The sequence below is a fragment of the Tamandua tetradactyla genome, chromosome 4 (assembly GCF_023851605.1).
Source record: "Tamandua tetradactyla isolate mTamTet1 chromosome 4, mTamTet1.pri, whole genome shotgun sequence".
NCBI classification, from domain to species: domain Eukaryota; kingdom Metazoa; phylum Chordata; class Mammalia; order Pilosa; family Myrmecophagidae; genus Tamandua; species Tamandua tetradactyla.
The window spans coordinates 75,582,035-75,595,798 of NC_135330.1; the positions used below are offsets into that span (position 1 = coordinate 75,582,035).

Sequence of the window (13,764 nt, forward strand, 5' to 3'; positions counted from 1 at the left end):
CTCTTGAATGAGAAGTTATAGTAACTAGATACATTAGATTTTTTTGGTTATTATTTGTTTTTTAGTTGTTTTTATGATATGTAAGATTTTTATACTTAATAGATGGATTGGATTTGAACAGGCAGAAGGAAGAACAGAGGGCATTCCAGATGAGGGTTACAATGTGTAGGTGGGAATAAACAGGACAGTTGGATAACAGATAGAAAATTGGCAAATTGAGAAATACTTAGGGTAGTGGGAAATCTGTTGGCTAAGTAAGGTGAGCATGGCTTATGGGCTTATGAGCCCCTAACAGGAAGGTTTAGACTTAGGAAAATGGGACTGTGAATTGCAGATTTTTTCAGTTTAAACTGATGTCACAATTCAGTCAGTCCAAGTCAATTTGAGAGATGAAAAAACTGAGACTGAGAGATAGAAAATAAACAATAATTCATTGGTTATAGGGCCAGGCACAAAAGGATGTTACAATACACCTGTCCTTCATGTATTAGGAAATGGATAAGAATCAGCAATGTGAGAAATAGTCTGAACAGGCCCAAATGTGAAACACGAGTTCAACTGCCAGGGAAGAATGTCCAGTTTTATACTTAAAGAGAAAAAAAAAAATAAACCGCTCTAAGCCCAAATCATCACAAACAATGTGCCACAAATGGGAAGCCCAGAGCAGTTATGTAAGTGGGCAGTTTTTCCTTCACTGGAGTTTGCACTCTGTGCCCATTTGTAACTCAGCCTGAGTGCATAAAGACACAATGGAAATGAAGTTGGCAAGTGATAATCAAAGATCCCCAGAAACACTGAACTGAACTAATCACTTCTATGCATTTAATCACAATAAAATTAATTTTATGGCAGAAGCCCTTCCCCTGATTGAGCTCACTGGGATTCCTGTACGAACCAGTGCTTGACGGAGCCAACATTTCTACTTACTGAGCGTGGACAGTTCTAGAATCCAAGACAGTCAGAATTGGGGGATCCACATGTTCTGGTGGCAGCTGGGCTGTGTACAGTGTGACTCGGGAACTGTTGGAACAGCCCACGTGTGTGCACACACTGAGTAGAAACTGGTGGGGTGTAAATACCGATAGATCTGTGGAAGGGAAGAAACAAGAATTTATTTGCCAGTATACTTTTTATTCAGGCAATGCCATCCCTCTTCTACATTCCTACTTCTTAGAACTATTAAAGTGAAGTTTAAAATAAAAATCAATGGTGACAAAAATTAATAGCTATAAAATATAGGTTGTTTTCTCCCTCACGTATACTACAGTTAGGTCTAAACAGACAAATGTCAGTCAAACTCCTGGTCTGACTTTTGTCATTTAAAGAACTTCTCTGTTTTCTTGATGTCTCTAACCAGGTCAATTACTTTCTGAGTTTAGCCTTAGTTCAATGGCTCTGTTAAAAAATAAATAAGACATGTCAATGATTTAAAGCATATATGAAGACAATTGGGAATTTGCTTTCGAAATGCAAATACGTACCTTGTGACAATGACTTTTCACCTGTAATTCTGTTTGCTATAATTCTTTTCTTTCCTTGTCCACCTGACCAACTGTTATTTGACCTTCAATTTGTCTAGGCTCAGTGAAAATCTCAGCTTCTTTATTTAGGTCTCCCTACTGCTTCTGGACCCTGGCCCTGGCACGAGGTGCAGCTATTATCCTCTTCTCTACCCCTCATGGTATTCTGCACTTATCTTTAATTGGCACAGCACTTATAACACTCTGTCAGAATGATTTGTCTACATGCCCATCTTATCCATCAGACTGAACACTCTGAGGGACGTAGTAGGGCTATATTCATTTCTGTGCCTTCAGCATCTAGCACAATGGCTTATACATTCTAGCTTTTGCGATTTTTAAAAAAATGCAATTTCACGGAGGTATATTCACAAATCATATAATCCATCCAAAGTATACAATCGATGGCTCACAGTAGATCATACAGTGTGCATTCATCACCACAATAAATTTTAGAACATTTCCATTATTCCAAAAAATAAATAAATAGAATTAAAAAGAAAATCCAAAACATCCCATCCCCCCCCATTATTTTTTTCTCAGTTTTATTCACCATATAATCTATCCTAAGTGTACAATCAGTGACTCTTGGTATAATCACATAGTTCAAATTGTAGGTTTTGAATAGTATGTTTGAATAAATGAATACAGAATTAATGGGTGAGATGATCTAGGTATAGTTGAGCTAGGTATGAAAGATAAGCAAGAAAATGGAATAGTTTCCTAACCAGAAACAATCTTTTCCTCCCCTAATCTTCCCTGATACTTTATACCTATCTTTCTAGTAGATACTATATCCCCTTGCATTAGAATAAACTCATCTGTATATGCTACTTTAACTCTGAAATACCCTGCATATTACATTTATGAACGGACACTAATAATTTTGTTGGATGAATCAAACCAAAGTTCAATTAGCTTTACCAAAGTTCAATCAACTTTACCAAGACTGATACATCATTTACTTTTTACAGTGTCAGGAATAATCATTATTTTTCTTGAATATTTTTGAAATGTTAGTCACAATTTGAAAAGCAAATATTCTTAAATCACATTAACCTTGAACAATTACAATGTTTAAAAGATTAATGAAATACAACCTAATACAGGCAAATAGATCTTATGCTGCACTGATAGCAAAGTTAAACTAGGAAAAGAGCACTTGGATATTCAAGCAAAGTAAAATCAATTGGTTAAACATGTAGGTCATGAGAATAAAGGCAAAAAAAAATTACTGTAAGGATAAATACTCTAGAACAAAAGTGATCATCAAGGAAATACTCAATGCTTTTGATGAAACCTGTTCTATTTTACAACTTCTACCCTATAGGAATCCAATGGTGCCAAGTTAAGGTGGGATAACCCCAGGCGATGTGGTCAGAAGACAAGGACACTTGGAAGCTTTTTGACAAAGCAGTGTGGCATTCCAGGGACTTCTGAGAAGTGACTGTAACAGCCGCATCATACGTACACAAATTAGAAACAATTGGGGAGTCTTCTTTTGGACGAACATTCTATGAAACTTATAAAATGAAAAATCATGAGTGCAGTGGCCTCAGATGCTACCAAGAGAGCAAATCATTATTTACCATGGGGGAAACTTCATGCAAAGCACAGTTTCTACTAGCAGGGCCACTTCTGGGCAGAATTAGAAGGTGGTTTGTAGTTGTTTTATGCTCCAATCTCACATATCTGTCCATCTCCTCTTCTCTTCATCTTCCCCCTCTAATTCTCAGGAACTTGGTGATATCTCTCTCTCATCTCTTCAGTCTGTTCAAATTCTCTAGAAAGGGAAGCTGACCTTGCCTGGCAGGTTTACAGAACTACAAGAGGACCAATGTGGTTTGGCTGGAACAGAATGGATGAGGTAGAAAAAAAGTAAGATATGATATTAGAGATTTAATGAGGGACCAAGTCACATTTGCCTTCTAGTTTTTGTAAAAACTTCTGTTTTTAACCTGAGAGAAATAGAAAGCCACTAGAAATTTTTGACCTGAGTTGTACATAATCTGACATGGATTTCACAAATATTATCCTGGCTGCTGGGTGACTATGAGAAAGACCAGAAACATAAAGTCCACCTGGGAGGCTATTGTAATAACCAAATACATGGAGACGCAGTAAGAAGTGGTTGAATCCTGAACATGTTTAAAAGAATAAACTAATGAGATTTCCCAGTGCATTGTACAAAGAGTAAGAGAGAGAGGAGCCAAAGTGGACTTGAGAATTTGCGTCCTGAGCAAGGAAAGGATGAAGTAACATTTCATTTGGATGAGGAAGACCATGGCAAACAGGTTTTGAAGGAGAAGATAAAGAGGTCATATTTCAGACCAGGTACGCTAGAGATGTTAATCGGATATTCAAGTGAAAATATCAATTAAACAATTCAAATACAAATTTGGAATTTTGGGAAGAGATCTTGGCTTGATACATAATTTTGGAAGTAATCATCATATGGATGGTATTTAAATTGAATAGGAATACAACAGGAATGAGTTATTGTAGGTAGAAAAGAGAAAAGGTAAAAGTACTAAAACCTGGCATATCCAACATATGTCAGTGAGAAAAGCAGAGAGGAACCAAGAAGACAGAGAATGAATGATACATAAAGTACGAAGAAAACACAGTGTGGTGTTCTTAAAGTCAAGTTTAAATAAGACGAGGGATAATAATCATTAGGTTTAGCAAACTGGTAGTCACTGGTAATTGTGCATGAGGAGTTCCAGTGATGTTGTGGGAGAGATGGCCCCATTGGAGTGGATTTATGAGAAAATGGGAGAAAAGACCATAAATACAGATAATTTTTTCAGAAAGTTTTGTTGTAGAGAAAAGCAGAGACATGAAGCAATAGCTAGAAGGGCAGCAGAATCATGAGGAGATTGAAAAATAATTTAAATGAGAGAAAAACACATTTTACACTGACGGGAATGATCCCGTAAAGAGGGCAGAGTTGGTAATGTATGAAAGAATGGAAATACTTTTGCAGATTTGCCTTTACATACGTGAGAGGATAGAATCTAGCTCAAAAATGGATGGGTAGAAATTAGTAGAAGTAGGGTCAGATAATCCATAGTAACAGAAGAAAAGGCAGACTACATGAGAATGAACGTTAGTAGGTGAGTAGATGTGGTGGTGACAGTCTGTGAGAGTCTCCTTTTAACTGCCTATAATTATCTCAATGAAAAAGGAAGCAAGATCATCAAATGAGAGTGATTTTTCAATTCCCCAGAGTAACCCCCTAAGTAACCCCCTACGGTGACTTCTTTTTGCTCTCAGACTAAAATTTAACCATGCCCAATGAGTTCCTACCTCACCTAATTAATGCCTGTCTCCTCTTCCTTCCTTCTACATACTATGTATATTTCTGTTCTTCTAACACTACAATCTCACCCTGCAGAGTTTTTCCATGTGTTATTTCTTCTAACTGAAATCTGTTCTCTTCTGCTTTATAGTTTGTTGGCTTTTTCTTATCATTTGAGTTCATCCTTCTCCTTTGAGTGGTCTTCCATGTTAATCCAACTAAATTTGCCACCATCATCCCGGGTACTTACTCTCTGTCATATCACCTTGTTTAGTTCCTCATCACAATTGCAAAAACAAATCAGAAACTGCCTTGTCATTTATTTCATGACTTTATATGCCTAGAGGAGAATATAAACTCCTTGAAAGCAGAGATGTTTTCTATTGCATCCATTATGGCATCCTGGGTTAGTGTGACAGCTAATTAGCATAGGTCTAATTGTTGAATAAATGAATGGGCAAGATCAGAGGGAGAGCTATGTGCCCCTCATCCAGAGGGGTCACATGTTTCTGAGGTGTAGAGTAATGTATAAGGATGTCTAAAAATTCTCCAAGAATTAATGAATACAATTGTAGGATCAACGGAGGGCCTGTAATTGTGAGATAAAGGCAAAGCTGACTTATCTGAATGCTTCAGCATACCTTTCAAATGCTCATGCTTCATAAAGTACCAGAAGAGAGAGGTATATCAAAATGTTAACAGTGGTTTTCTCAGAACAGGGGCATATAATGTTTTTTGTTTGTGTGGTTACCCATGTAACCAAATTTCAAATTTCAAATTTGAAATGTATTTCAAATTTCCCTGATGTACATGAATATATCATGGATGGAGAAAACACAACCGTAGTTTGTAAATGTCAATTATTATCTCAGAGAATATGCCCAAAGACCTAGTGAACACATGCCCTTTTATACCTTGTATGTCATACTTCTCCCTTCTTCAATGACTTCAGCATTGGCTCAATTTTTCTTTTCAGTCACAGCCTCTTTCTTGGCAACTTCAACATCCTCACTGATGACTCATTTCCGAATCTGGCTTCATCATAACTTCCTCAAATGCAATGCCCTTCACCTCTCTATTTCATTTAGTCAACATTCAACATAGTCCCACTCACACTTGATTATCTTTGGAACTATCTCCAAGACTCTTAATCTCAAATCTGTCTTCTCTGACCACAAACTGCTTCCATCTCACTTCCTCCATGTGCAATATTTATGCAATTGCAACTCTGCCACCATCACGATGTCCAGTCTCATGGTGCCTCCTTGTTTTCAGAATAACAGCAACGTCTGCATTTCCCTCGCTATGATCTTTGATCACCTATTTCAAAGTCATAGTCTATAGGTCCCTAGAGTTCTTGTCCATGCTCTCCCATGCCTGCTATCTCCATTCCAAGCTCTGGATAAATCTCATCTTATGTTGCTAATACTTCTTGTAGGTTTTTCAGTTTTTCCTTCTGAACTGGGCTACTGGAGCTGCTAATCAATAACTATATTGTTTCCTTGATTCGCCCTTCACTGTCTTGATATTTTGTTTCTCCTTTCACAGTTTGGCCAAGTGTCTGGAGAAATCAAGTGGGCTCTAAAATTGGAGTCTCAAGAACAGTGCCAGCCAGTGAACTCCTGTGATACTTCTTGCTATCTGTGCCATGGGGGCAGAGCTCAATAATATTTTCACATAGCATTTTTTTTTCCTGGTGTTTGACAACCTGATCCTGACCCCATGTCCTTCTCTCACTTAAGTTCTAGATCCATCATCTTAAAAAAAATAAAGAATGTGATGGCTCAGGAAGCAGAAAGAACAAGAGAATTCTCCTGGACAGTAGCATTGGGGGAACAGAAAGGATTCAGGGTTCAGATATAATATTTGGGAGAAATAAGAAGTGTAGAGTTTCTTGCTTTCCCCATCTTAGGTTTCTCCAACTTGAAAGGAGAAAGAGCTGCTCAGGCTGTCAGAAAGATAGAGTTCTGTATTAGTTTGTTAAGCTGCCAGAATGCAATATATCAGAAATGCAATGGCTTTTAAAAAGGGAATTTAATAGCTATAAGTTTGCAGTTCTAAGGCCATGAAAATGTTCAAATGAAGGCATGAAGAAGAGGTTATCTTCACTCAAGAAAGGATGATACCACCTGGAACACGTCTGTCAGCTGGGAAGTCACATGGCTGGCATCTGCTAGATCCTTGCTCCTGGGCTCCATTACTTTCAGACTCTGCTTGCTGTGGGCATTCACTCAGCTGCTCCAGGACAAAACTCTGGGTTTCATCTCTTAGCTTAGCATCTGCTGGAGATGGAGATTTCTTCTCTTCAGCTTTTGGCTATTTCTGTGAGTGTTTGCTTAGGACTCAGGCTATTTCTGCCTCAATCACCAAACGTCTACATCAACTCTGCTCTGAGCTCTCTTCACAATGTTTCCTCTTTTAAAGGGCTCCAATAAACTAATCAAGACCCACCTGAAATAGGTAGAGTCACATCTCCATCTAATCAAAAGGTCACATCTCACAATTGGGTGTGTCACTTCTCGTGGAGATAATCTAATCAGAAGTTTCCATCCCATAAGATTGAATTAGGATTGAAAGAAATGGCTGCCCCCACAAGAATGGATCAGGATTAAAACCTGGCTTTTCTGGGGTACATAATACTTTCAAAGTGGCACAAGTTCCAAGGGGGGGGGGAGCAAAACCCCAGTCAAATAAACGACTGTAGTGTTTATAGGCAGGCAGAAATGCAGAAAAAACTTTGCAAAGATTTTAGGGACCCAAGTGTGACAAAGACACATTGGAGAGATCCACTGGATCTGAAGGGGCTGATTTGGTGATCCCTTTAAACAGAGGAAGAAAACACCACGGACTTTCATACCAATGGGGATGGAGATGAGAGAAATCCCTTGAAGTGACTGTGATTCATTTACTACTAACTAAATTGAATTATGGAAAATAAAGATATAGCTGTACACAGGGATAAAACTACAGGCACACATCTTGCAGACCAAGATTTATAAATGCCCCTTAATTATTTGTCACCTCGTCTGTTTTTATGATGACCATATAGTCAGGATTTTCAGGGCTCATCTAGAAATTCACTTTTTTCCCAATTATGCTTTTGTATAAGTTACCTCACAAGAGAAAAGAAATTATTTGCTAGGTTACATTTCTGGTTAGGGAAATCTGATTGCTATGCCTTTACTACAACAGGAATTAAGGATTTTCTTTTGAGTCCGAATATCTGAAAATTATAAACTCAACAGTACAAAGAAAGTCAGTTTGATTAAATAGCTTTTTTGACTACCAAGTCATTTTTATACGTGCACTGTCCACCCCAAAGTGGATATTTCTAAATGTATTTTCATAAGGAGATGAAGTGTCACAAGTCTCCCTTGAAAAATGGGGAGTGGGAAAAGTAGCAGTGGTACAAAAGGAACAAATGGATTGGGAGACTTAAAAAAATAGTTAATAAAAAGAAGTCTACATGGGAAGCCGGGCTAAGGTGTTTGCTGGGAATGAAGTCACAAACATAGCCACCAATTTAAAATTTAAAGCAAAGAGGAATATAATGATAACTCTCTCTTCCCGGCTTAACTGCAACTGATTTGGTAATACATCCCTACAGATGTGATTAGGTCCTTCAAGGACAATGTAATGGATCAGTGGGTTCAAACAATTGCAGGTATGTACACAAACCTGAGTCAAGTAAACGGAGGCGGAGGGGAGAACCCTGGAAACATGAGGACACTGTTTGTCAGAAGCCCTTTGCAACAACATCTTGTTTACCATTTGCTTGATTGCATCATTTGCATAAGATCAAACAGGCAGTCTTGGACAGGGAAAAAACAGATCACTCTAATATGCGTTAGAAATGGATCCGCAGGCATTATTCTGAGAGGCGTTACAAAGCAATGCATCCCATTGCGTGGAAACCTCACCGATTACTGTCAAGCAAACTATAATTTACAATACCGGCCCCTGAATTATATGCTATTTTACGATTGATTTCATGCTGTTGTTCAGAGAATTTCATTGATCTCAATTTACAAAATGAACCAATAAGTAGGGAATGATTTTCTTTTAACTCCTGGTATAAACTGAGGAATTCAGATCTTCTTATTTGCTTCTCTCATTAGAAAATTAAAAAGCAGTTCTTGCTTCTTAATTATCTAAAGACTACTGTCTGCTTCTTTTTATGATAATTCTTTCTTGTATTATTCCGTAAGTGAAAACTGAGCATTTTTCTGGTTTTCCTCTCTCTTCTCTGTACATTCTTCTCTCATATCACCACTTAGATGTGTAAAAATTGGGGGGGGGGGTGTGGAACCTAGGCCTTTATTGACTACATCTCCTTCTGTCATTTAGTATACTCCAACTTGAGAACAACTTCTAGCTTACTGTTCGGTGAGAACTCATCTTAGACAGTAGACCTGAGGTCTGCCTGGAAAGCTGAACTGGAATCGCTTTGCCCTAATACGAACTCATATAAAACTGCATTCAAACTACAAAAGTACACCATTAAACTCAATTCATTCTTCTATTTGTGCTTATAAAATTTTCCACTCATCGGGAAAATCATATTCTTCCACATCCTCAAACCTCTGTTTAAAGTTTATGCTATCCATCATGCAACCCCTGACGCACCGCCACTTGAGCACAGCCCTTTTTGTGAATCTCCCTTGTAAGCACTCTTATACTGGTCATAAGTATTCATGATGTCTTTGAGAACAAGAATGTATCTTCTTATAGGCATCCTTGACTCCTAATTCCTTGGACCCTCTTGATGTTCAAATAGTAAAAACTTCATTGCAACGAGAACTCTGGCAGAAAGGAAAGGACGACGGGTCCTTCCGTTATGATGTAGCAGGTGGCATGTGGGACAGGGGTGGGGCAGCCTGCTGGGAGTTGTCAGTCACTAATTTGGAAAAAAAAAGAAAAGAAAAAGCACCATTACTGTCAGTTGTAATAATGAGGGATGATGCTTCCTCATTTTCCTCTTTTCTTCTTTGGCTGGTTAGAACAAAAGGCTTCCATGCAAAACTCCCAAGGCTGACAGCACTCTTAGCCAGCTGGCTTCCTGAGCATCTCTAATATTCTTGTGCTAATAAAATATAGTATATTGAGCCCAAGGCTGTTTTTCTTGGCTACTTTAATAATATAATCCTAGAGCAGCTCCACACCCCACCCTCTCTTTCTCTACACACATACCTACCTCCACCTCTACACTTCCCTCCACTTTACCTCTGACCAAGGAAAGATATAGAATGAGGGCATCAGTAGCTGGCTTTTGAGCTTCATAAATGCTTCCAATTTAAAAAATGTTGAGACTTGGGATAATTTTCCAGAGATGTGACCTGAACAAACTTTAGTCGCATAGCTTAGTTAAATTTTTCGTGCCAAACTGGAAGCACTTCTTCCAGATGTGGATGAATCTTTGATATTATCGTATTCATTAATAACCTTAGAAGTTAATTAGTATTTTGCAAGAGAATGATCTACTCCTGTGACATATTATTAAACAATAGAGGTGAATAATGAGTTATAATAGAAATAGTGATAAGTATCTGGATACCTGTGGCAGGAAAGAGGAAATTTATGAATCTGTGTCCCCTACAAAATATTATAGTGAAGGTAAGACTCTGTCATTTCAATAATAACAATGACTATGTCATTAACTTCTTACTATTTACCAGGAACTGTGAGGACATTTTACGCTTTCATCTATTTTAAGCCTCAAAACAACCCTGTGTGTGTGTGGGGGGGCGGGGCACGGGTGGTTCAGTGGTAGAATGCTCGCCTTCCACACAGGAGACTGGATTCAATTCCTGGACCATGTACCCCCTAAAAAAACACAAACAAACAAACAACAACAAAAAAAAACCTATGAAACAGGTACAGTTATTCTGATATATAGGTAGTGTAATTTAAGCTCAAAGAAATCAAATCACCAGTGTAAGAACCAAGTCAAATGACATCTGAGTTCACTCAAGAAAGCAATGCAGGAGACTCAAGCCCAAATGCTATGCTTATTTCACAAAGCTGACCTCTCCCAGTTCACACTCTACCACTGTCAGCTCAGTAAAGTATTACCTGAAGCTAGCTTTCAAGTAAGACCCATAACTGATACTAAATATTAATTTTAATACTTATTCCAACCTACTGTTCCAGGCACTATATGGCATAGAAGACATAGGATATTTGCCTTCACTAATCAAATAACTCTTCTGGGTGGCAAGACATATACATTTCCTTTTTGGTGAACACTCATGCCCCCCTCAAGATGCAAATCAAATGCTACATCCGATATGATGTCTTCTCAAATTCTTCCAGTTTGAATTTGTGCCTCTTGTGCTGTGGTAGCACCATTTCTATGCCCATTAGACTACTTAATACAGTTTTACTGTATCATGACGTACATTGTTCATTATTATTTCTGTAATGAACTCTTAGAAGTAGAATTACAAGGTCAGGGTGCCTGGGTGGTTCAGCGGTAGAATGCTCGCCTTCCATGAGGGAGACCCTGGTTTGATTCCTGGACCATGCACCCACCCCCCCTCAAAAAAAGATGATGAGACAGGAGTCCTGACAAGGAAACAAAAGGCATCTTCAAGCAGAATTACTGAAGAGATATACTGGAGGACCTATTTATAGGATTTGGGGAAGCAATAAGGGAACTATTCAAAGGATGATAAAGCACTCCACGGCTGAGCTAACATCACCTTAGCTTTGACCGTCAACAAAACTGGGAAGAAAGTTGTAGGATAAGAAAGGACCTTCCCTTCTCTAGAAGAACTGGGCCATTTCCTAATGTGAAGCCTTGTAGACACAGAGCCTGTGGGATAAATACTTTTGCCTCATTCCTGCCTAATTGCTGAGAACCCAAGGAGAATCCAGAGGCAAGTGCACAGAACTAGGTGGAGGAGAGTAGCGAGCAGATATATAGGGACAAATGGAGAATACCTAGAATGAATGTGGGGTCTATTTCGATATAAATTGCCAAATACACTCCCAAATCAGTTGTGTCAATTTTCACTCACAACAACATTATACGAAAGAGCCCTTTATCCAAAATCCTCATCAATACGGTGAAGTCTAATATTTGACGATATTTATAAATTTGATAGGTGGTCAGTAGCATCTCATTTTATTTTATTTTTTATTGCTATGTCTCATTTACCTATTTCTTCTTTGGAAAGTGTCAGTTTATCTAACTATCCCATATATAATGGTGAGTTCCTCTTTTTCTATTTAATTGCTAAGAATTTTCAACCTAGCAGAGTGCCTATTATTTTGATCTTCAATAAACACATATTAGAGAATATTTTATGCTCTTTTGTCACTTGTCTTGTAATTTCAATAATGGTTTTGTTTTGCTATATACACAATTTTAATTTTTATGTAGCCAGTGTGGCAATATTTTCCTTTACATTGTCAAGGAGAGAATTTTATCTGGCTGCAGGAACATAAAAGACTTCCAAAAGATGTCATTTATACCATTGGTTACCCAACCAGGTTTTAATGTACTGGTGACAGAGGGAAAAGGCATTCTGGATGGGATGAGTTACAAAAGACATTTCTGTAGAACAATTCAAGGCAAACATGGAGAGAAAGTTTAGCTCAGTTCAGCATAGTTCAGTTTAGCTGTGGCACAGGACATATAACAGAAGTCAAGGAAATAATGCTAGAAAGGCAGACTGGGGCCAGGTTAGGGAGACCATTAGGCATCACTTCATAATGATGAATGAGTAGATGCTAATAATGGGGCCAAGAGTTAGGAAACCCTTGTTTTGGACCCAGCCTTGCTGTTAGCTATTGATGTGAACATAGGCAGAAATGCACATGTTCATTAGATCTTAGTTTCTTCAACTATACAAAAAGGAATTTGTGTTAGATGCTCGTTAAGACCAAACTCTCCACTCTGATTATTTCTTCTAAGAAAACTGCATTGAGAAACTTTCATGGTCAGGTTCATATGTCAACTTGGCCAGGTAGTGGTGCCTGGTTGTCTGGTTGGGCAAGTGCTGACCTCTCTATTGCTATGAGGACATTTCATCGACTTAAATCATGACCACACTGGGGGCATGCACAGCTGACTTGTATTACAGCATTTGCAATCAGCTAAAGGGAGTGTCTTCTGCAATGAGTGATGCTTAATCTAATCACCAGAAGGCTTCCAAGGAGGACTCAGAAGAGAAAGTCACTCTTCCTGCTTCAGCCAGCCAGCCTTTCCTGAGAGTTCACTGAGGACCTTCATTGGAGCTGCCAGCTTGTGGCTTGCCCTACAGACCTCAGACCGTTACATCCCCATGGTTATGTGAGACACTTTCATAAATTTTATATTTACAGATATCTCCTGCTGATTCTGTTTCTCTAGAGAACTCTAGCTAATATAGAAACTGCAATAAATCCTTTACTTCTTGTATATTTGCTCTATTAGTTACAGAGTTTGGGAGAAGTTGTCCCTGACAGCTCTGCCTATGAGAAGAATGTGTAAGAAATGAGTGCAATGGCTTACAAGAATTTAAATTGCAATGTTAGTGTGTAAATAAACCTTTTCAGAATTATCCTTTGAATCCACCTGTGAGCTTAAAATATATAATATGCGACTACTAGATTTTTTTTTAAAGCAGGTAAAGTCTTCTGTGCCACAAGTACTAATTAACAGGTAGAAGTATTTGGGCCTACTGTAGAACTTTTACTGGATCCTTTTCCCTTGAATGATTTCTACAGAATGACTAGCTTTCTGCTTTTAAGACAATAATTTTACAAGAATGGTCTATTGACATTCCCTCAGGAACAGCACAGGGTAGTATCTTGTATTATAACTGTTCAGATTATGATGGAATCTAACTTTTCATTCTGAATTAATACTTTCCTGATGATTTAAAATAAAGTAATACATCTTCAGTTTTCCATAAAAAGAGGTCCCCATTCTGAGTATAAGACAAATTTGCCTGGTGT

The 13,764-nt window shown here is 38.2% G+C and overlaps 1 protein-coding gene across 1 annotated transcript in view; it reads right to left on the reverse strand.

Annotated features, from left to right (window-relative positions):
• USH2A (usherin) overlaps positions 1-13,764 on the reverse strand; it is an 844,952-nt gene that overhangs the window by 364,690 nt on the left and 466,498 nt on the right. Inside the window, exon 33 of the mRNA XM_077157816.1 lies at positions 928-1,087. Coding sequence (XP_077013931.1) covers positions 928-1,087 — 160 coding nt within the window. The remainder of the gene's footprint in view (positions 1-927; positions 1,088-13,764) is intronic.